The 23,343-nt window shown below is 36.6% G+C and overlaps 1 protein-coding gene and 3 long non-coding RNA genes across 7 annotated transcripts; 1 reads left to right on the top strand and 3 right to left on the bottom strand.

The window, feature by feature from the left end:
* Window positions 1-994: 994 nt before the first annotated feature.
* LOC122520064 lies at window positions 995-1,658 on the bottom strand. Its single transcript, XR_006304435.1, has 2 exons — window positions 1,568-1,658; window positions 995-1,468 (listed from the first exon to the last, which is right to left on the bottom strand). It is a non-coding gene; the product is annotated as an uncharacterized LOC122520064 (long non-coding RNA).
* On the top strand, window positions 1,464-21,991 carry LOC122520062. Of its 4 annotated transcripts, none has more exons than XM_043639978.1 (8): window positions 1,464-2,430; window positions 11,144-11,655; window positions 11,896-14,941; window positions 15,024-15,144; window positions 15,327-17,363; window positions 17,487-17,679; window positions 17,768-18,016; window positions 18,095-21,991. In XM_043639978.1, the coding sequence occupies exons 2-8, from the start codon at window positions 11,161-11,163 to the stop codon at window positions 18,647-18,649; spliced, it is 6,696 nt and encodes a 2,231-aa protein (XP_043495913.1). In that variant the 5' UTR covers window positions 1,464-2,430; window positions 11,144-11,160; the 3' UTR covers window positions 18,650-21,991. The 4 variants fall into 4 exon arrangements, with proteins under 4 accessions (XP_043495913.1, XP_043495914.1, XP_043495911.1 ...); XM_043639979.1 differs by lacking the exon at window positions 1,464-2,430 and adding an exon at window positions 3,535-3,559 and having other exon boundaries at window positions 11,899-14,941; window positions 17,493-17,679; XM_043639976.1 differs by lacking the exon at window positions 1,464-2,430 and adding an exon at window positions 3,535-3,559 and having other exon boundaries at window positions 11,899-14,941.
* On the bottom strand, window positions 4,114-4,933 carry LOC122520063. Its single transcript, XR_006304434.1, has 2 exons — window positions 4,354-4,933; window positions 4,114-4,254 (listed from the first exon to the last, which is right to left on the bottom strand). It is a non-coding gene; the product is annotated as an uncharacterized LOC122520063 (long non-coding RNA).
* Window positions 7,175-23,231, bottom strand: LOC122520065. The gene is made up of 2 exons (XR_006304436.1): window positions 23,035-23,231; window positions 7,175-7,327 (listed from the first exon to the last, which is right to left on the bottom strand). It is a non-coding gene; the product is annotated as an uncharacterized LOC122520065 (long non-coding RNA).
* Between the last annotated feature and the right edge of the window lie 112 nt (window positions 23,232-23,343).

Here is a 23,343-nt window from a genome sequence, read left to right as displayed (position 1 = left end):
TGTGCTGTGTGTGAGTGTGTGTGTGTGTCATTCTCTCTCTCTCTTTCTCTTTGTCATTCTCTTTGCGAATGTAGTTGGGGGGAGCACTCGGTAAAATAACCCCCTTCTTCGTATGTATGGTCGTCGATCGCCCACTGGCTCACCCACGATTCCTGTCGCTCGCGACCTCTCAGAGAGGCAGCAGGCTCCTACACATACACATACACACAACACACACACACGCACCACACACATACACACGTACACGAGAAGCCGCCAGTTACGCAACAATAACAACGCCGGAGTTGTTTGGCAGCAGGAGGAGCAAGAGGAGTAGCAGCAGCAGTAGCAGCAGTAGGCGCGCGTGCCGTTTCGTAGTTCTCCTCTTGGAGACGACTTTGTTAGTCGTCGAAGACGATGATGACGACGACGACAACAACGACGACGACGATGATGACTATGACTATCTTGTGTCGCCGTTGAACTATGTCGTTTCTGTGACAATGATGATAATAATAATAATAATAACAACGACGACGACGACGACGACGACGACGGCGACGATCAACGACGAGTTGACTTTTAATAAACGTATACATAAAGTGTGAGAAAAGAGAGAAAGAGAGAGAGTCGATACCATTCGTACGTTTCGTACGTTCTCATTCGTTCGTTCATACGTTCGTTAGTTCGCTCGTTCCTTCGTTCCTTCGTTCTCTCGGCGGTCGTCGACGCTCGAAGCGAGAAAACCGGTACGCGTGAACGGCTCGCTCGGTGGTTTTCGTAGCTGCTCAGTCAGTGGAAGCGGGCCGGCGGAAGCGCGCGGATCGACTGGTCGTTCTTGCGTCTTCTCTTCGACAAAAAGATAGATCGAGATTGATATACACATATATATATATATATATATATGAGTGTATGTGTGTGTATGTGTGTGTGTGTTATGTATATGTATAATACAGATATATATGATAAAGAGAAGAAAAAATAGATAGAAAGAGAAATAAGACATAAAGTTTAATTTTGTTGCAAATTCCATCCTTGTATTTCTCTTATTTTTCTCTTGGTGATCTTCTTAACGGAAAATTCAAAACACAAGGAATAAAGAGTAGAAGGAATCGATGAAAAGATCATCGTGGTGGTTCGATCGATGAATCTAGTGGGTACGTACGACGACGGACGTCGAACGTCTCGCGCGAGGACGAGAGTGGGAGGTGGTGTAGAATCAAGAGAAGCTGGAGGTGGAGAAACAACACGTGAGGAGACGGCGCGATCCAGGAGGAGGTGGACCTCGTTGTTGTCGTCATCATTATCATTATCGTCATCATTTAAATCGTCGTCATCGTTATCATCATTATCATCATCATCATCATCATCATCATCATCATCATCATCATCATTATACGAAAGAAGGAGAAGGATGCTTATCTCCTTAGACTGGAGTGCGCGAGCGAAGAGGACGCATCGTTGTGACGTCTGATCATCCACTCTCTACCTGGAAAAAGAGATAAATATAATACGGGAAACATAATAAAAAGAAGTAGAAGAAAGAAGGAACGGTCACAGACGGTTTGCATACTAGACGGGTACGTACGGTGTGTGTGGCAAGTACGTCTCGCGATTAGGCGCCGATGACGTCAAGCAGTAGCACCAATACCAGTAGCAACTCTTAAAGAGAGAAAGAGAGAGAGAGAGAGAGAAAGAAAGAGAATTTTCGAGCTGCCGCTACGACGACGTCTCTCCCTGCTGCTGGCTTTACACTGCCACTCGTGCTGCTTCTGTGTTGCGCTTGTGTCGTCGACGTCGTTCTTCTGCTGCTGCTGCTGCTGCTGCTCTCTGTTAGTAGTATAGTAGTAGTAGTAGTAGTAGTAGTACGGTAGTAGAGTGGTAGTAGTAATAGTAGTAGTTCAGTTCAGTTATAAAAGCAGAGTTGGTGAAGTAGTAGTGGTGTGGTGCGCGCTGGTGGCATCAAGAGTTGTCAGCAACACGCAGTGTGTGTCCGTGTGTCAACGCTGAAAAAGAAAGAGAGAGAGAGAGCGAGAGAGTTCTGTGATAACGCAACGTGCTACGAGAGAGAAAGAGGGAGTAAAAGAGAAAGAAAGATAGAAGAAGGAGATTCCCTCGAAAGTGTTGCAGCACTCCCCGCGACGCCGTTGATCCTCATCCCTCCTCCCCCCAGCCCCTACTCTTCTATCTACCCCTCTTCCTCTTCCACCACCTTGTCGTTGTCGTTGTCGTCGTCGTCATCGTCGTCGTCCGATTACATTTTCTACGTGTGCGCGTCCGCGGGCAATGACTAACCGCGCAGCGGTTAAGTGTGTTAGTAGGAGATATCGTCGACGGACCCGTTTCTGCGTTGGTGTTGCCGCCGTCTACGTCAGCGCCGGTCGGACGGGATTTGCATAGCAAACAGATCGACGCGCTCGTAAGTGGATAACGAGAAGGAAGGGAGACATAGTAAGTACATACATACTTTTATATATATTATATATATAAAAAAAGGGAGAAAAAGAGATAGAGAGAGAGAAAGAGAGAGATCAATCTTTAGCGTACTACATGTGTACACGTGTGTGTGTGAATGTGTCAAGAGTTCCAAAGAGAAAAAAATATAAAAGGGAAAGAGTAAGAGAGTGAGAGAGCTTGTTCGTCCATCGCGTCTCTCTCAACACGTAGAAAATCGAGAATGCGCGGTCGCTTGCGTTGAAGCGGCGAGGGTCCGAGTGCACGTCGCTTAAAATAGAAAGAGTGACTTCTGCTCGAGTGCGCGTCGAGAGAGAGTAGTAGAGCGACCAACAGAAGAAAAGAAAAGAAAAGAAAAGAAAAGAGAAGAGAAGAGAAGAGAAGAGAAGAGGAGCGAAGAAAAAAGAGCGCCGTTTGCTGCTGTCGTCGTCGTCTTCGGCGTCGTCGGCGTCGGCTTCGGCGTTGTCTCCTTCTTCTTCTTCTTTTTCTGCTTCTTCTTGAACCCCTCTTCAGTCCTCCTCCAGTTAGGAGGCCGCGACTCGAATAAAATCGTGTTCCCGTCCTCCGCGTATATCCGGGAGTCTTCGCGCGCTCCTCACTTCAACGTGACCCAGCGAGACTCAAAGCAAAGCAAAACATAAAGCAAAAGAAAAATGCAAGCGTGTGTAGCACGAGCGTGCACGAAAGTCAACGAGCCTAGCGAGAGCTAGTAAGATACAGAATAACCCTTCTTCTTCTTCTTCTTCTTCTTATTTTACTTTATACATTTATTCATTTGTTATTATTTTCTTTTTGTATTCCTCTCCTCGACATATGTGTGTAAACCTGCGGAAATACTACTACTACTATTACTACTAATACTACCTATGTCTATTTCCTATATACCCCTTCTTTTCTCTCTCTATTCACCTCCTCCCTCTTCTCTTTAGTAGTAACCTCTTCTTCCTATTTGCGATAAACGAGAGAGGAGTTCGTCTCTCTTACGACTGATGATCGTAACTCGCGTTCGTCGTTCGTCGTAATCCTCTACGGATGCTGCGAACGAAGAGAGGACCGACCGACCGAGGGCCGAGCCATTCCGATGGAGTAACAAGTGAGCGGCGAAGCAGCGTTGCCATGACGACAGGTGAACCACGAGCCCTCCTTCTCCTTCTCAACCTCCACCTCCACCTCTACCTCTAACTCTACCTCTACTTCTACCTCCTCTTCCTCTTCCTTCTCCCGAACACGAAGCACCGAGAAAGACTCTCCTCCCTTTTCTCCTCAGCCTCCTCATCCTCATCCTTCTTCTCCTTCTTCTCCTCTTTCTTCTCTTCGGCGTACAATCTCTCTCTCTCTTTTTCTTTTTTCTTTTTTCTCTTACTCACTCACTCACTCACTTACTCACTCGCTCTTTCTTAAGCCGATGCGACCCGACGAACGCCTTTTAGCATGCTTACCGCGTAGGCCGCGTGATATTCCAAGTACACTCGGCTATTTTCATGCAACGCCACGAGAGAGACACCTCCGTTCTTAAACGACGACTAGGATCGTGTCGCAGTTGTCTCATCGTAACATGAAAAATCTTTTTTCCAAAGTTCTCCTCCCTCCTCCTCCTCCTCTACTTATCAATAATAATTTTTGTTTCCGTATTTTTTTCTTTTTTTATCTACAAAAATTCGTAATTTAATTTTCCATATCGAGATTCGACAAAATTATTTCAATTTATTCATTGATTTCTTCGACGGGATTTCGAATCTTTGTTGTTTTCGCGCGCTGGCCGCCATATTGAATGTGTCACGTGAGCCGATTCGTCCTTTTCAAACTTGTTTTGTTTTTGATCTATAAAGAGAAAGAAAGAAAGAAAGAGAAAGAAAGAGGGAGAAAGAGAGAGAGAGGAAAAGAAAGTTGGATAAGAGAAACAAGTTATATTCTACTAACGATAGAATCTAAACTCGAGATGAGAACCTTCTTTGAGAAGTAAAGTGAGTGGTGGAGTCTCTTTCTGTTGGTTGGTAGAAGGCTCGTTGTCACGCGTGGGCTACGACAAGAATCCAAGCTTGCGAGCACGGAATTCCTCGGCTAGTTTTTTTCTCACACGATCTAACGAAGGTATTCGATTAATTTGTCGCGAGATATCTAAGAGACGCGTTACCCGGAATCGATTGAGTTCGCTTTAAACTATTACAGCTTTTCGAGAAATCGTTTTTACTTTCACAAGCAAAATACATTTCGTCTTTTGAGAGTTCTTCTTGCCTTGTTCGTTCGTTCGTTCGTTGTAAACTCGTGTTAGAACGTCTAGATCTTCTAGAATCTCTGGGAGAGATCTAACGCACGCTGTTATTTCTCTCTTTCGCTTAAATATTATGTAATACCCCCGAGTGTTGAGAGGAATTCAAAACACAAATATTATAACTTCGAGAAAGTGTATAAGAAACGTTTTATCAAGTGTTCGTTCGTAGTCAGTCGAGATCAATTCTCTCATCCAATCCACGATTTTATTATTCTCTTCATCGATCCTGTGTAATAAGAAATACTAACGTGAAATTTAAAAAAAAAAAAAAAAAAAAGAACAAGAAGTGTAACACTGGAAGAGAGAAAGATATCAGTGGGGGGAAGGAGAACTCTTTGAAAACACATGAGAGTTAATCCATTCGTTAGATTAAGCGTTTGTTAAATAGATCGTACAAATTTGTTTATCAAGATTCTTATCAAAGAATGACTTGGACTTTAAAGAAGAAATTACAAATTTATTTTGAATCATATATAGGTAGTTTGCAATTATACGCGCACGCAACGAAACGGCACCCGAAATTTAGATTTTTCAACCCGATATAAAAAGAATGTTCAATGTTATCGTAGGAGATTTCACGATTTTCCCACTTACAAGAGATAAAGAAAGTAACAAATAAAAATAATCGTAAGGACAACCTTCAGTCTCTATCATAACGACGATAAACGACAAGTGACAAAGGTTTCCCCCGTAAAATTTCTCAAAAGCTTATCTCTGTTCTAAACTCTTTTACCGAGAAAACTTTATATCGTACGAGAAAGCTTGCTTCGTGTTCGTTAAAGGCAGCCTCAAAGTTCCGCGTAAATCCACTGAAATTCCGAGTATTAGGATGATAAAGAAAATCGATTATCGTATCACCGAACAAGAAGATATCTCGTTTTCGTTCTCCCCCTTTTATCAACGACGCAAGAAGACGGATATTTTCGAGAATGAAATAAAGAGAGAGAGAAAGAGAGAGAGAGAAAGAGATTGTTGAGTTACGTAGAGTTATTTATAAAAGAAAATCCGAGAAAAATAATTTTTTCGTCATACGAAAATAAACGCGACGGAAGGAAAGTAAATTAAAAAAAAAAAGAAAAGAAAATAATTTAAAAAAATATAAACAAGAGAGCATATATAAAAAAGGAACACGATTATGATGTGTTCAAAGACAAAATAGGAAAACAATTCTGTTTTGTTGGGTTCTCTCTCTTGCTCTGTCAGGTATAACAGGTGTAAAAAAAGAAGAAAAAAAAAAGAGGAAAATAAAAGGTATCTTTCTTTAGGGTCGGTTCTTGGTAAAGGAACGAAGAACAAGAATAAGAAGAAGAAAGATATAAATCTTTGAGGGATAGAGTAGTGGATATTAAAAGGAGATAGATGTTAAAGATTAAGGAAGAAAGAAAGAAAGAATGAAAGAAGGAAAATGAGAGTGAGAAAGGAAAGAGAAAGAGAGAGGTCGTTCAGAAGACAATGGGGGAATTCCGTAGATATATAATACACACGGCCGTGAACGTCCTAGGGATAACATAGTAGACACTCTAACAGCGTGGTAGACACGGCTAGTAGGTAGACGTTCATGAGGTGTCTGACCCAATCGTTTTCTCTATCGTACTTTTGCTTGCTTGCTTGCTTGCTACTTTGCTTTGCTTTCCTCTGCTGCTGTTGCTGCTACTGCTGCTGCTGTTGCTGTTGCTGATGTAGTTGCAGCTGCTATGTGGTGTAAGAGTCAATCGTTAGTGAAATTTGCGTAAATACGTGTGTTCACCTCTCAACAAGAAGTTTGTAAGTTATAATAATACATAATACTTCTAACACTTCCATACTTGCCTGTGACTACTACTCGTTTTATTAATGTGTTGCGCCGTGGTAGTGATATGGTGTGTTAGCACTAGTAGAGTGTTCTTGCTTGCTTTGGTTGAGGTGGGGATGAAAAGAAGCCAAGCCAAGTTTGAGCCAAGCCAAGCCAAACCAAACCAAGCGAGAAGAGAGGAGAGATCAGGGGTCTCCCTCGTGGTGACCGTAGGCGCTTCGCTGCTTTGCTGCCTCGGTTGCTGCCGCTGTTGCTGGCAAAGCAAAGCAAAGCAAAAGTAGGGGAAATTATTGGTAGGAGAGAGGGGGAGAGAGAGGGGACGTAAAGAACGTCGTCGACGTTAGAGTTCGGTTGGGTTGGCCGCTAAGAGAAGAAGAAGGGATTGGGGGGAAGCGTCGTTGTGCGTCGTCGTCAGGTCGGTGTTGGTTCCGTTCTCTTATATGCGTCAATGTGTGTGTATATGTGTGTATGTGTGTGTAGAGAAGTGATAGCCGCGCACGTACGCGTGACTCACTTGCGTGTACGGGATTCTCCCGTTTCCTTGCTGATGGCAGCACCTTACGATTCTTTTTTTATACCGCATGGCTATCTCGGAAGAAAAAAAAAGAGAGAGAGAGAGAGAGAGACTATCCTTCGTTTTCTTCTTATTCTTCTCCTCCTCCTTCTTCTTCTTCTTCTTCTACTTCTACTCTCTCTTCTCGCAGCAGCAGCAGACTCGTTTGCCACTTGGTGTAGTAAAGAGACGGTCTTTTCTTGGACCATTCATCCATTGTTTTCGTTCGTACTTCGGCCTTTACCCATCGTCGAATAAACTTCTTCTATACTCATTGCTGTAAAAAGTAAAAAAAAGAAAAGAAAAGGAATTTCCATTAATAATCGAGAAACCATGGATCGAGGAGACGGAAGAGGAGTAGGAGATAGAAGAAGTGGTGGGGGGCACCCGTCAAAACGTTATCAACGAGAAACCCGTGACGCCACTAGAATCGTGCAGTGTAAATAGACAAAAAACTATCGTTAAATCAAAGGTTGGGAGAAGGGGGAGAGTAGGAGCGAGGAAGGGCGGGAGGGAGGGAGGTCGAGGCCGAACCTAAAGTGTGACTCACTGTTGACCAAACGCGCTGCTCTCTATGCTCATTAAATCCTCTTAAATTACTTTGTCGATTACTACTACTACTACTACTACTACTATCTCGTCATGACACGTTCAATATTTACAATTTAACCACGTTTCATATATATGTATGTATGTATGTATGTCAGTTTTTTTTAAATGAAAACATTGACAAATATTTCTTTTTTTCATATAATTCGAGATTATGAATTATACGCGTGTGTATGAGTGAGTATATGAGTAAGTGAGTGTGTGTGCGTGCCACGTGTGCTCGTGTGACAAGAAAAAAAAACAAGCGTGAGAGATCAATCGAAAGAAAAAAAATAGAGACGTACGTAAGTAATATTGCATACATACATACATGTATGTATGTATATATATATAAACGATGTCAGTCCTCGCGATGCAATCTAAGCATAAATTAAAGGCCACTGCCTCGCCCTCTCATAAATAACACAAAGGTCAATCTTCTCTCTCTCTCTCTCTCTCTCTCTCTGATTCTGAGCATTACCATCATCTCCATCCCAATCTCATTATATTTACGTAGGTTTCGATATCTAATAAATTCGTTTTTATTTTTCCTTCATTTATTTATTTATCTTTGTTTCTCTTTTAATTTCGTACGATACTAATTGCAACATCATTTGTTACTAAAGTATAAGGATCGATCATTCATCTCGTCGAAAATTTCCGTTGAATTTAATAAATATAATATATGATAAATAATTATTTAAAAAATAATTATAATATATGATATGAAATAAATGAATTAAAAGATTGTTAGAGAAATAATGATAGTTGATCTTTTTTCGTCGTGTTATATTGGAAAAAAGAAAAGGAAAAAAGAAAAAAGGGTTGTATCATCGTCCGACCACCCGTTAAGACAAAATACACGTGCCGAAAATTATATCTAAAGATCGATAATTCTAACAAAAAGCACACACAACCAAGAGAGAAGTCGTCTAAATGGCACTGAAGAGAAGATGAGGTCAAGGATCGAGCTATCGCGATAGAGGGCAACCCAACAATAATATCAATAAGCATTGAGAAAAGCAGAAAGAAGAAAAAGAAGGAAATAGAAAAAGAAGAATCATGCTCGAGAAAAAGAAACGGGCGAATTATAATGATTCCTTTTTCCTTTTTTTTTTCTTTTCTTTCGATTTGTTTTATTATTACACGATTTAATCTTCGTAAAGAGAGAACCTTTTTTTTTTATTATTATCATCGACCGAAAGTAACGTTTTTCTTTTTTTTTTTTTTTAATCAGTCGTGACGAAATTTAATATCGCGAACGTGTAATTTTTTTTTCGTAACGTTTTTCGATTTTAAAAGTAAGACTTTTTTTTTATCGATAACGAAGAAAATTAATATATATAGGAACGCATATATTCTTTTTTTCATTTCATTTCATTTTATTTTATTTTCTTATTTTGAGTTTGATTTTTTGTATCGTTAAATTTTGCAAAAAAAAATAAAAAAAGGGAGAAGAAAAAGTGATGGAAGAATAAACCGATTATTAAAAGAAGGATATCTCTGAGTTTGCGGATATTCAAGCATATATATATGTATGTGTGTGTACGTATGTATGTATGTATGTATGTGTATATGTGTATAGGATATAAGAATAAAAATAAACTCGTGACTCGGCCTGTACCGCATAAAGAGCGTCCTGTGATAAGCGTTGATACGACTGTTAAACTTCGTGGAATACGCATAAAAGCGGTGAATGGGAATACGAGGAGGCAAGTAGTCTCTCTCCTCGTTGATTCATTCATTTCTCACGACTTCGAACCAAGCGCCGGCGTTTATATTTTTTTTTTTGTACATATTCGCAATTGAACTGAATATAACATCGAGAAAGAAAGAAAGAAAGATTTAAATCAACGTCGTATACATTCAACAATTTTTAATTTTTATATTTACCCCTCTCTCACTCACTCTCTCACTCTTAATCTTATTGTTTATTGCTTTAAACGGTATATAATTTGTTGTATTAGTCATTCTCATTCGTATAGTTAAATAAAACCAAGAACGTAGTTTTTCACGAATACTATTAGATCGTGATTAATATTTTATGGAATGAATATTTTCAAGGATCGTTGTGTTTCCCTATGTTTAATATTATTTGTTTTGTTTTTTTCTGCCGATTATTTGATTTATTTGATTATTCATTCTGTTGCGTCGTAGTTAAATACGTGGCTACGTGTTTTTTTTTTTTTTTTTTTTTGGTCAAATCATTTAAAGTTTCCTGTTTTCCATCTTGCTTTCTTCCTGAGATAGAAATAAACGATAATTAAATAGAAAAGACGGATACTAACTATTACCACTGCTGCTGCTATACAACTTTGTCGAATAAAACGATGTCACCAAAAAAGTTAAGTCTAAGGAAAAACTAAGATATTTCTGTTTAATGATTAAAGTTAAATTCAAGTGGTAAAAAGAAAGAAAGAGAGAGAGAGAGAGAGAGAGAGAGACTTTTAAAATCTTTTGTTTGTTCAATTCTGTACTATTCTTATGTATTAGTTAAAAGAATTCTTAGAAACGTTAAGAGAAGTATAGGAAAGCAAACAATGCGAAGAAGTACTTCTTCTTCTATTATTTTCTCATTGAAATTTACAATGAATTATTTAATGCCTTTCCAAGTAAAATTGTGGTTAATTAAACTTATGATATTTAATTCTTTAAGGAAAAATCGTATTTGATCGAATATATTATAATCCATTGTATGCCAAATTTAAAATTGGAATTAAAAAATACAACAAAATAATAAAAAGTAATAAATTTGTGCTGACGAAAATTCGTACGTACGTTAAATACGTGAATAAATGTGTGTATATGTAAAGTATATATGTAAATAAAAATCAATCGATTACAAATGGAAATCCAATCAAAGGAAAGTTTCCTAATAAGTAAACGGTATATATATATATATATATATGAGACGGTCAAACGGACTATTTGAACTGTTGAACTCGGCTTTTTCCGCTTTCATAATCCATTCCCGCATAATTTCTGAAGAACGACCTTTTGTATGCCGTGAATATTGAACGTTTCAAGTGGGATATAATCGAATTCGTACGAATCCATCCACAACCTTCCTACCTTCTTCTTCTTTTTTCGATCGATTTACTTGGCAAACCAAAGTGCGATTTTTTATATATATATTACGTACATTTGTTCATAAAACAAAATAATATTTAGTAAATTACACCTGAACGAGTTATTCACTCGTTATTTGCTTTTATAATCAATTTCAGCGATATTTTTTTAACTTTAAATTTGATCTAGAAAAAGTATGCGTCCGATAATTATGACGATAGATTAAAAAAATAAAAAAAAAATAGAATAAAAAATTGACTAAATTGATTTAATTTAAATGTTTGTCAATTTTTGTTTGTTCAGACTTATAATTAAATCCCAGCCCTTCCTCCTATATCCCACCATTATCATAATTATTACATATTATTACATTATAAGCGTGTGAGTAAATTGATATAATTATACATTTGTTTTAATCATTTTTCCTTTGTTACAGAATATTATACTGTGGCGATGACAGATCCACAATTAACTAACAACAACAATAATAACAACAATAACAATAACAACAACAACGATGGCGAGCCAAAATATTTGCACAAAAAGTTTAAGAAGATGGCGACGACGGAGGTTACGCCTAGAGTCGAGGCAAAGAAGGAAAGCACGGCCGATGATGATAACAAAATGGGGAATACCGATCTCGCGAAGAAAAGGGAAACGGTCAAGGAGAGCAGAGATTCACCAAAGGAATCCCTCAAGGCCGAGGCATCACCTGAGGCCGCCGAGACCGAGCCCGCGGAATCGCGAAAAACCGGATACGTTTGCCCTTATTGCAAGCTTTCCTGTGCGAAACCGAGTGTGTTGCAAAAGCACATAAGAGCACATACCAACGAGAGACCTTATCCTTGCGTGCCATGCGGTTTTGCTTTTAAAACAAAGTCGAATCTTTACAAACATCGTAGATCTCGTACTCATGCTTTAAAAACGGAAGGCGGTGATAGCAGCAAGGTATTTTTCACTAATATATCACAGATATTATTTAATAATATACGATTATTAACTCTTTGACTTGCGTTAACGTATCGTTTGTTATAAACTAACAATAATTGCATTAAAATAAAACGATAATAATATATATAAGGTTTTGTTCGCAATCAAAGGGTTAAATCTCGATAAAAATATTTTAAACGTAGACGCGTGTATATATAATATATATGTATGTGTGTGTGTGTGTGCTTACTTTTGAAGCAGGTTTCGGAAGACTCGGACATCAGCCTGTCTGACAGTGCTAGTAACGGTACAGGAACTCCACCACCTCCGCCAACATCAACGCCCACAACGACTTCCTCCGTCGTGAAGACCGTCAAAACTGGAAAGATTTACAAGCCAAAGTTTCATACCGCTCTACAATCGATAAACAATGAAGCGGAAACCACATCTTCGTTTTCGTCAACGAACTCTTCCAGTAATTCTTCCATACCATTGACCAATAATAATAATAATAATAAAATTAATAATAATATTAATAATAACAATAATAATAATAATAATAATAATAATAGTAATAATAATAATAATAATATTGGCACTGTTGTGAACGTTGCAAAACCGAACGCGGATCGGTTGCAGGAACACATTGATAAAATAATAACGGACAATCGTGCTATCGTAGACGCGGTTGATCCGCGTCTTCATAAATTAATGCAACGACAACAAAGTATGGTAGAGATAAAGCAACAATCCGATCAACCCTTGAATCTCTCATCGGTGGACGAATCCTCGACGAGGAAACGTTGTTACAGTGAAAGTTTCGCTCAAGAGAATACGGATTCAACCCCGCCAGCAAGCACCAACGAGGCTTCCATCATCAAAGATCTTTTATTGAAAACTCGTGATATTTGTAACACCGAGGTTACCACCTCGGAGATAGTGGAGAGTTACGTATGTCCGTCTTGCACCATACCGTATACGAGTATCGATAATCTCGAGACTCATCGACGATATTATTGCAAGGGACCGATCAGTCCAAGGATATCGGAATATCAGTTGGATAATGATAAGAGGGAATCCGAGTTCGAGTCTAAGTCTTCCGATTATTATGCTACTTTGCAACCACTTCCTTCGCCAGGACCTTTGTTAGGCAACACGAGACTCGTCGACCCGTACGCGCCACCCGTGAAGAAACAGCGCTCGGAATCGGTTCCAACTAGTTTGAGATCTCTCGAGGAATTAAGCAAATATCCAAGGCCTAATTCCTTGCAAATGTTCGGGGGCGAGGTAAGGATACTCGACAATATGGGCGAGACGAAGACCATGAGAATCGAGCCACGACAAACGAATTCGCCGACTAGCGAACAGATCTCAAGCAACAAGTGCGTCACGTCGGAGACATCTTCGATCGTGGTAAGATCGGGTCTTCATTCGGGTGGTACTATGGTCCACAAACCACCTAGCACGCCTACTAGTACGCAACAGAGTTCTTCCATATCTTTGCCAAACACTCCTAAATTGTTGGCCCCCATCATACCAAACATATCAACCCCAAACATAGCACCGACTATGTCCTGCTTCAACTATCTGGAACCGCATTTTAATCCATTGACGAGCATAACCGCTTATAATCCATTGACGTTGCCTCAAGCGGGTATCACGAGTATTCTTCACGGTGGTAAGGTTATTCCTTATGTACCTGGTATGCCAGGACCGCATACCCTAACCGGGGCACCACCGCAACCTCCACCACCACCCATAGATATATCTCCTGGTGTGGGATCTGGTGAAGTTGGATATAAAGTCATACCAGGTGTACCCGGATTACATATGATATCCCAACCTTTGGATCTCGCCAGTCCAGTCAAGATTCAAACACCCAACGTACCTGGAATTCCGGGACCGATATCCGGTGAACAACATGTCTCGATAATGGGCCAACCATTGGATCTTGCTAGTCCCGCGAAGGAGACCAAGCTTAGCTTTAAAACTCCTAGTAGCGATGGTCTGAGAAGCGGAAGTGGATTAACGAGTCCCAAAGTTCCTACAATTAAGGTCGATACTTCTACCGACAAATATCGAACGAGTAGGATGTCTTCTCTCACATCTGCTGCCACCGAGCTGCTAATAACGGAACTTGATCGTCATATCAAACTCAACGTTAATGCTAAACACAAAGCCATGGAAAGCCCACGTGAGACTAGAGAATTATCTCTTGAAAAAAGTCCCAACGTCGATAAGACCTACGCTTATTCTAACGGCATCGACGCACCTGTTAATTCTGCAAATTCGTATCCCAAGCCCAAATATTCACCTAAATCGACCTTGGAGAACAGAAAAAGGCCTTCTACTTGGAACATTGCGGAGCTGGAAATCGGTAGAACGCAGGTCGAAACATTGGAATATGGTTCGAATCTGAAATACGATTCTTCGCCTTCTCGTGAAAATGGTCGTATCAAAATAAATGTTCTCGAAGGGAGAGGAGGAAAGGTAGTCGAAAGTTATAACACGGTTGGTGAAAGCAAATTAAAATTGGATCCTTCGATAGTTAAAATATCAGTAGTAACAACAACAGCAGCAGCAGTAGCAGCAGCAACACCACCGCCACCACCACCACCGCCACCGCTACCCCCTACACAAACACCCCCAATGATACTTGTGAATTTAGATTCATCCAAATCAGAAGTGCCAAGTAAAACTTTCGTAGAATTAGTTGTTAAAACGGATAAGTCTGAAGCTAAATCGCCGAAAACTAGTGACGGTGCTAAAGAAGAGACTAGTGTTAATAAGTTTTTAAGACCCACTTCTTTACCGTTAAAACCTGGAACGTTTACGCCAAAAAAACATCACGGTATTACGCCAACGGCGAATACACTTTCCCTGATAAGCCCAGAAACTCCTAGACCAAAAAAATCTTATGGACAACTTTATTTAAATGGACACGCCTATACATATCTAGGTTTAAAGTGTTCAACTAGAGTATTTTATTGTACCCTTAACAGGCCGCAGCCTATGTATGTTACGCAACAGCACGGTCTTTCTATGTATTCCAATTGGAAAATTTGCAAAGAAGCACCACCAGATTTGGATTTGGCACATTATGATTCTAGAAACAGACCTCTTAATTATACCACCGCTTGTACTATGCGAGAAGATATTTTAACTCATTCTTCGCAGAGGCCTATCACTCCAACGAGTCCGGATAGTGGCTTAGAAAGTGATATACTAGAAAAATACAAAAGAATTAAAATTTTCGACGGTGGTTTTGAAAGTAACGAGGATTACACTTACGTTAGAGGTCGTGGTAAGTCATATAAGACCTATGTTACTTTACGGGTTTACATTTGCAAGAAGAAATTGATTCATTCCCGTTTCGATTCGATTAGGTCGTGGTCGATATGTCTGTGAAGAATGTGGAATTCGTTGTAAGAAGCCTTCGATGCTGAAGAAACATATCAGAACTCATACGGATGTACGACCATACACCTGCAGGCACTGTGCTTTTAGGTAATTTCTTTTTTATATATTGTAACATTCATTGTAACGATTGTAACAATCAGTCTCAACCCTTAGTTTCATATTTAATTAGTCTCTTTTAAATTCACGTTTTTTCCTATTCGATTGTTTGCCTTATGTTTCCTGTATTAATAAAAATAAATGACAATACATTTGCATATATTTTTCAACAGCTTCAAGACCAAGGGCAATCTCACGAAACATATGAAGTCAAAAGCACATTATAAAAAATGTGTTGAGCTTGGAATAGCTCCAGTACCAACAACAGTTTGCGATGAGAATATCGATAAAGAAGCTATCGCACGATTGGCCGTCGGTGGAAATACCGAAGAATCAACTTCGGAGGAAGAAGAGAGCGAAGGTGAAGGAGACGAAAGTGAAGAATCTGGGAGCGAAGAGCACGAAGCTGCGCAAAGTTTGCTCAGCCTGTCGCAACGTAATACTAACAGATTTCCAGGATTATTACCTTCGGGTCGACCAACAACATATCCTTATACTTTGACTTTTCCATCGAGTTCAGTTACAACGAATATCATATCAACCGTTTCCACTAGCACTTTATCTACGAGCGATCATAATACGAACGATCAAGAAACTAGCCTCATTCAGAATGAACATTCGCATCGTTACTATTTCCCTTCAAAATGGACAGCTGCTGATGAGTTAAGAAGCAGTGTTATACAATTATCGAAAAAAGAAGACTCGGATATCGAAGTGGAAGAGATAACCGACTCAGATTCGCGTCAGCAGATATCTCAACCAATGGATCTTACGACTAAGCAAACTACTACTGCACAACAACAGCAGCCTGCACCATCACCAGTACCACAAAGAGCAATGCCTGCTGACATCTTGACACCGGTATCAGAACCAGTTGTATTGCAAACAATAGTACAGACAATGGAACGATTACCTATACAAGGAAGGGAATGGAAGCCTAATGCCGAAGGACGTATGCTTCAAGCATATCTAACCGAGAGACACGTTATGGATAGTAAAATCAAACAACAATATCGTGTGGGAAATTCGAAAATTGATACAACGATGAGCGGAGATGGCAGAGACGTTTATCCTAAATACCAAGATGCTGGTGGGAAAACAAGAAATGTAGATGACGGTGGTGACATTCTTACGGTTCATGCGAAAATTCATCAAAAATTAATACAATCTAAGATAAAATACTCAGCAAAACAAACCGCGGACGAAATTAAATCAGAAATTCGAGAAAAGATTTATCAAAACAGCGTAGCAATGGAAAGATTATTATATAATTTCGAATCGATACACAAAGATAAAGAACAGCAGCAGCAGCAGCATACGAGTCGAGATATTCATGAGAACAATCCGAGAAGTAATATCGAATATGAATTCATCGTAATGAATAAAAATATCAATCCCATAGAAAGAAATAAATATTCAGTTGATATATCATCTCGTAGCACACCTGTTCTAGATCGTCATTCACCGAAAAATTTTCATTCCGATCCAAATAACAGATTCGTTCCGATACAATATAGTAACAATGAACCCGAAAGAACTTCTATACTTAAAACAATGAACGTAGCGAATCAAGAAGTAAGACCAGTTAACCAAGAAATGCGATTACCTTCGGATATTAGAATGCAAAGTCAAAGTCCTCGAAATCTAGACCTTCGATCTCCTAACAGAGAAGTCAGAATGCCTAATCAAGATTATCGTACCCAACCTCAAGAGTTACGATTAACCACTCAAGATTATAAATTACGTGGTCAGGAGATACAACCTTTAGGAACAGAATTTAAACAAATACCAACGGATGTACGTCAAGAGATCGTCCCACCAGGAAACATGGAAACAAGACAAGTTATTTCAGATAATAGACCTCCTAGTAGAGATATGCGTATGTCGGAATACAGATCAGAATATAGATCTCAACCGCAAGAAGCAAGACGCCATTTCGAAATAATACAATCATCTACGCGCGAGTCACCTAAATTGCAGGATGTACCTAGACCACAGAATATAGATATCAAGAATGCTGATCGTTCTGAAATCAAACATAATGCAGAAATGACGAAACAAAATATTGTGGATAGTATTAAGCACACGGTAGCTCGGAAGGTGGTTGTAGGTGGTCCAGATTTTAGGTCACAATCTCCAACTGTAGGAAGTGCTAAACCTCAAGCTGAATTTCTACAACCATCCACTGGACCAGCACCGAATTATATAAGGTTAGCTTTATCATTTTTTTTATAATTAATAAAAGTGGTCATATATATTACATTGTACATTCATACAATAGATTTTGAAAAAGATAAAATAATCATTATAAGAATTAAACCTATGGTATATAGTTACAGTGTTACGGAAGACGGCCGAAGTATATGTGCGATTTGTAACAAGGTGTTCACCAAACCTAGTCATTTACGATTGCATATCAATATTCATTATTTCGAAAGACCATTTCGATGTGAGAGTTGTGCAGTCTCCTTCAGAACAAAAGGCCACTTAACGAAACACGAAAGATCAGTTTCACATCACAATAAGGTATTATTTAAGGAATTTTCTATCTTCGAGATTTATTTAACTTTTTAATTTATTAAAATACAATAAATATTTAATAATTGGGATATAGGTCAGTATGACGTCTACTTTTGGAGCTGCCACTACTAGCAATCCTAGACCCTTCAAATGTACAGATTGCAAAATCGCCTTCAGAATACACGGTCATTTGGCTAAACATTTACGTAGTAAAATGCATATTATGAAATTGGAATGTTTGGGTAAATTACCATTTGGTACATATGCCGAAATGGAAAGATCTGGTATCAATTTAAATGATATCGACACCACGGATTGTGATAATAGTCTTACTAGTCTTCAGGTTAGTATATGTTCGAAATTATCGATAATAAAACTAGATAAAGTGTACAATATATCAATATTGTTCAATTTTTAATAGATTTTGGCACAAAGGCTTTGCGAAAAGGATCCCAATAAAATGGGTCAATGGGATACAGATGTAGTTCAAAGTCAACAACCTATTAGCGGAAGTGAAACATCTTCCGACGAAGGTGAACCTATAACTCAACACCCAATGTATTCGTTTCCCGTGAAACCAACGACGGAAGGAGAAATGTCTCGATCATATCACGTGCCAATTGCAACTGAAGATCCCAAATCTATGATGGATGTTCACATTGCTAATTCGCAATTTAATCAACAGAAACGGGAATATGGTATGAAGGAAAATGCTAATCAATCGGCAGTTTCATCGGAAAATAATTTACAACAATCATACAAGTGCCAAGTCTGTCCAGTGTCTATGCGTAATGTAAATGAATTGCAAGTGCACTGTTTTGTTGAACATAATATTGAAACAGAGTCTAGTACAAATATTCATGGGGATAGAACTGCGAATAAATGTAGGGAAAAAGAAAATACTCAGAAGAAAATTACTGCTACAGATGAACGCGTTAGAGAAGATCACAGCCGACAAAAGATAGGAGATACATAGTGCCAAAATTATTTGCTACATCGGCAAATGTTCAGTAACAGATACTATATTTCATAAACGTATGTTGGCCATTTAAAAGATGAGGGATTTGTATAAAAGCATTTCAACTCTGATAAATCTCTATAAAACGACAGAAAAAAAAAAAAAGAAAAACATTATTTAATATGATGTTGTATTGTGATCAAAATATTTCTTTAAAATGTTATGGTCTTAACATAAAATTCTATTAATTTAGAGAGAAAAAGTTGCTATCTACTATATATGGATGTACAGTGAATACTGTTGACCAAAAGTAATTAACTGTTGATGAGAGATATCTAACAATAAATTTGAAAATATACTAAACTCGTCATGTTAGTAAGTACTTTGAAAAGAACATTTGAAAAATTTCAACGAGTACATAATTATCGTAAAATATAACTAGGAAACAGAACTATAATATACCATTATGTCTAATATAACAGCAAAATATAGATAGAATACAAAAAAGAAGGAAATAAAAAAAAAAAGGAGTTACAAAATGAAAACTTTTAAAAGATATCTAATATCTTATATATATATGATTATGCTGTATGCATATATATATGCTTATTTCTACCATAAATCCATAACATTGTAAATGCTTGTATAGTCCTCATCTAACACTTTACAATGTTTCTTCAAATCTTTAAATACATCACTCGAAAGAACATATAATTCTGATATATTATATTATATTTATATATAATAACGTTGTAACAATATAACGTGCAATGGACTGGTATGTGATTCTGTATTTAAAGTGCAAATGTTGTGTGCAACTATTAAGAGTATTCAGATGTTACGAGTTAATACGAAATCTTGCTTATCGGTGCATATAACGACGACATGCAAGCGCACATGCGCGTTATCACACACACATGTATGATATTAGTTTTGACTAAGTGTTGGAATATATAAATAAGAGAAGATACGTTTGTATATATTTATGTATAATATAAAAATATCATGTGTTAGTTATTATTATAGATTTAAGTAACTGATGACATATAGAAACAGCGTCGGTTGTTTTAATTTAATACGAAACTTTTAAATATTCTACTATTGCGAATTTAAAATTACTGAAAAAAATATTTGACAAATTAATAGATTATATGTTTTTCTTCTTTCTTTTTTTTTCCTTAAAGAAAATATGAAATTTGTAGAAACCACATAAACAGTGTTCAATTTACTATGCTTAATGTATGTTAACCATTGTTATTATTATTAATAACTCAATTTATCATTTTAATGATTCTGTTCATAATTTCTCAAAATTAAAGTATTTATCATGTTAAATGGCAGTTGTATAGTATCTTATATTTAACTGTCTGATGAAAGAAAGCAAGACAATGTTAATAAAGCACTTAAGTACACGATGTCTTTCCTATAGCATAATCAGATTTCAAATTTGCAGAAATTGTACCTAAACGTGCTTGAGTTAAAAAATGATTTCAATACAGGTTGTATATCGCACAATTATATGCAATGAGGTCCAGTCAAAGTGATTGTCACTGAAAGATATCAATGTAACATAGTCTAACGTAGCATTTGGTGTGTCTATTTTAACTGAGCTCCAACTACAGGCCATGTATACTTTCGAAATGTGTACATGTGTGTGTGTGTGTGTGCCCAAAATGCCAAGCCAACATTTCTTCCCTTAAGATTATAAGATAGAAATTGAATATATATTAAAATATGAAAATTATCTGATACAATAACAACAAAATCTAATAATACTTCACGCAGAGAGGTATCGTTCTATCGAAGACATATTACGTCATTTTTATGCACTTCCAAAATTTCAAATGATTCAAACTCTATAAGCATTGATTATAAATGCTAAGTTTATTGTTTTACTAGCTTAATGTGATCATAAAATGAATGACTTTTTAAAAAGAAGGAAAAAAAGAAACAATCTTGATAATATATTTTTTAATAACTACATTTATAGATATATTAAAAAAAAAAATTTTTCAATGTAAACATGACAAGATGTCATTTACATATCATTACAAATCTATTATTCATTTAAGTAATATTCCTATGATGAATATCCACGTCTCTCGTCATTTTTATCTTGAATATAGGAAATATTTTGATATGAGAGATTTACATTGAATTGAGCTTACAAATATATTTTCGGTTTATTTTCAAATTTTTTTTTTTTTATAAATGTGCAGAAGTATTATCACATTAAAAGATATGTATATGTTTTTATGAAAAAAAAAAAAAAAAAAAAAAAAAAAGAAAATTATATATCGTTTCCAATTACAATATTAAGTAATAAATAATTGATTAGATTATTAACTCTTTCTCTAAACGATATAAATATACATGCAGCTTTCAAAAATTACACATTGAACTGGTACTTAAAATATATTTTATATTAGAGATTAGTATACGTATATTAAATTATATTTTCAAAAAAAGAAAAAGAGTAAAAAAAAAAGATATAATACAAAACCCTAGGTAGTATATAAATAAAAAAAAAATTATATGCAAAAAAAGTCATGTAAGAATGTGAAGTAAGATATCTAATCCAATAGTAAACGAAAAACAAAAAAAAAGTTATGCAAACGATAATTACGAATCATTCTTAAATTTCTCTTCGCGAGTTGGCTTGGCTTCTTCCAAACTCAGTATTACAAAATCTTAAGGGAAAAAAAAGAAAGAAAAAAAAAAGAAAAACAAAAAGGGGGAAAAAAAATTAAATACTAAATTTGAATTTACAACTTGTACATTGTTTGTCAAACTATATTTTATAACTACACTTTCATCATAATATTGGCTTATGTCATCTGATTTAACACTATAAACTTTAAACTAAAAAAAAAAAGGTAAAACTCCTCCCCCTTATATTTTTATGAATCATTTAAATTTTACATATATGTTGAAGGTAACACTTACAAATTGTTGGCAAATGATATTTTATATGTAATATAAACGATATATACATCTTTAAGATTTTATAAATATTTACCAGAACGCATAACTGATGAAAACTGCTATATGTAAGTGGTTTCGATGGTATGCTTTTATAATACCTTGCTATGTTGGCACACTAGTTCATCTTTAAGAACTTCATTCTGAACCAGATTAATTGGAACCAAGTATGACTAATAGTCGTCGATATATCAGATAATGGGACCGTTATAAGATTTTATAATAGCATACTAAAGGAATAGTATCACTTTTTATAGATTATAAAAGTGCCAACATTTTGATAGCGTTACAATCACTTTTCTTCCTAATTCTATGACTCTGTTAAACTATCAATGAAAATGTAATTTATTTATTGTAAATAAAAACATATATTGCTTACATTGTTTTGTATAATCAACTTTATACAAAATGAGTTACAGAAATATTCGTACCTGATCCCAACTGTAAATTTGAAATAATTGATATTTGTTTGCAATGTAAAGCTTCAAAATTTTTATACACAGAAACCTGTTTTATGATTATTAAACTTATATCTTATAATAAGAACTTTGAAATATTCTATTACGAAAAAATATTGATTGAGACTTACTGTAAATTTAAAAATAATACGCTTAAAAGGACATACAAAAACAAACAAAAATATAAAACAAATTTATATTGAAATATGTTGCAATTACTGCACAAATATTCCTATATAAAAAAATAAAACATGCATTGCAAATATTGAAGCATGAAATAAAGTAAAATTAATTAGTTTTCTTCTGCTAATAAACGTGAACGTTAAAAGTCATGTTTATAGAAGAAATAATTGAAATTAAAAACATCTCGATCCAAATATGGTATCAACAGGAATTTGTCGCTCAACCGACAAGTTTATCGACGACCAATAAAAAACGAGTATCGAACCAGTTACTTGCATACAGGTGGCGTGATTCGTAGTAATTATATATTATATGTATAAAAAAAAAAGAATAGTCGAATTCCGTTACTCCTTTTCTGAAATATCGAAATATATAGAAACCTTTTACATGCAAATATATATATACCAAAAAATTAACTAAAATTTGTAGAACATATAATATCGTACTACGTTACTCGATCGATAAAATATTAGGTATTGTTATAACGGAGAAATACGAAATATTAGAAAAAATATTTGAATTTTCCTAAAGTATATAAACGTAGAATTTAACGAATATAGAAATCTATGCAATAGAATTTCGATCGAATAAATCATATAATAACCATTCAAATAATGAACAAAGAAATAGTTCTCGTAAACGATCAAACGAAGAACAAAGAGACTAAAGACATATTTGCGAAATAATTCCGTAGCAATCGTTGGGAGAACATTTAGAAGAATTTTCTTTGAAAAAAAAAATTCAATAAAATTACATAAGAAAAATAATTATAATCATTACCATTGAGGAGAATTAGATTCTTCCGAAAATTGAATAATGTATCGCCGTGGAAGCTGGGACAATTGCGTACTCCGAAATTCCCTCGGCAACAGCGACGTTGTATTACCATGTCGTCCTTCAGAGGACGCTGCTAGTGAACATCGAAGGAAGACAAGAGAGCAACCAATCGTAGCGCTTGGCAACGAACGGCGGGATAAGACGAGATATCTCATTGGTTGGAGGATCGTCTAGCGGCTTGTGGTGGGAGAAGGGATAAACAGTTTTCAAAGTTTCGAAGTGGTTCCTTAAAGTGTGTGGGGGGATCCGCAA

This window comes from Polistes fuscatus, unplaced genomic scaffold, assembly GCF_010416935.1.
Source record: "Polistes fuscatus isolate 324 unplaced genomic scaffold, CU_Pfus_HIC Scaffold3, whole genome shotgun sequence".
In the NCBI taxonomy this organism is placed as follows: domain Eukaryota; kingdom Metazoa; phylum Arthropoda; class Insecta; order Hymenoptera; family Vespidae; genus Polistes; species Polistes fuscatus.
Note: the sequence above shows the minus strand (reverse complement) of the source record. Positions and strands in the feature narration are given on the sequence as shown.

Coding starts and splice junctions, on each gene's coding strand:
- LOC122520062 (XM_043639976.1), top strand. Junction 15,145..15,326: donor TGCAGGCACTGTGCTTTTAG/GTAATTTCTTTT, acceptor ATTTTTCAACAG/CTTCAAGACCAAGGGCAATC. Junction 17,680..17,767: donor CAGTTTCACATCACAATAAG/GTATTATTTAAG, acceptor ATTGGGATATAG/GTCAGTATGACGTCTACTTT.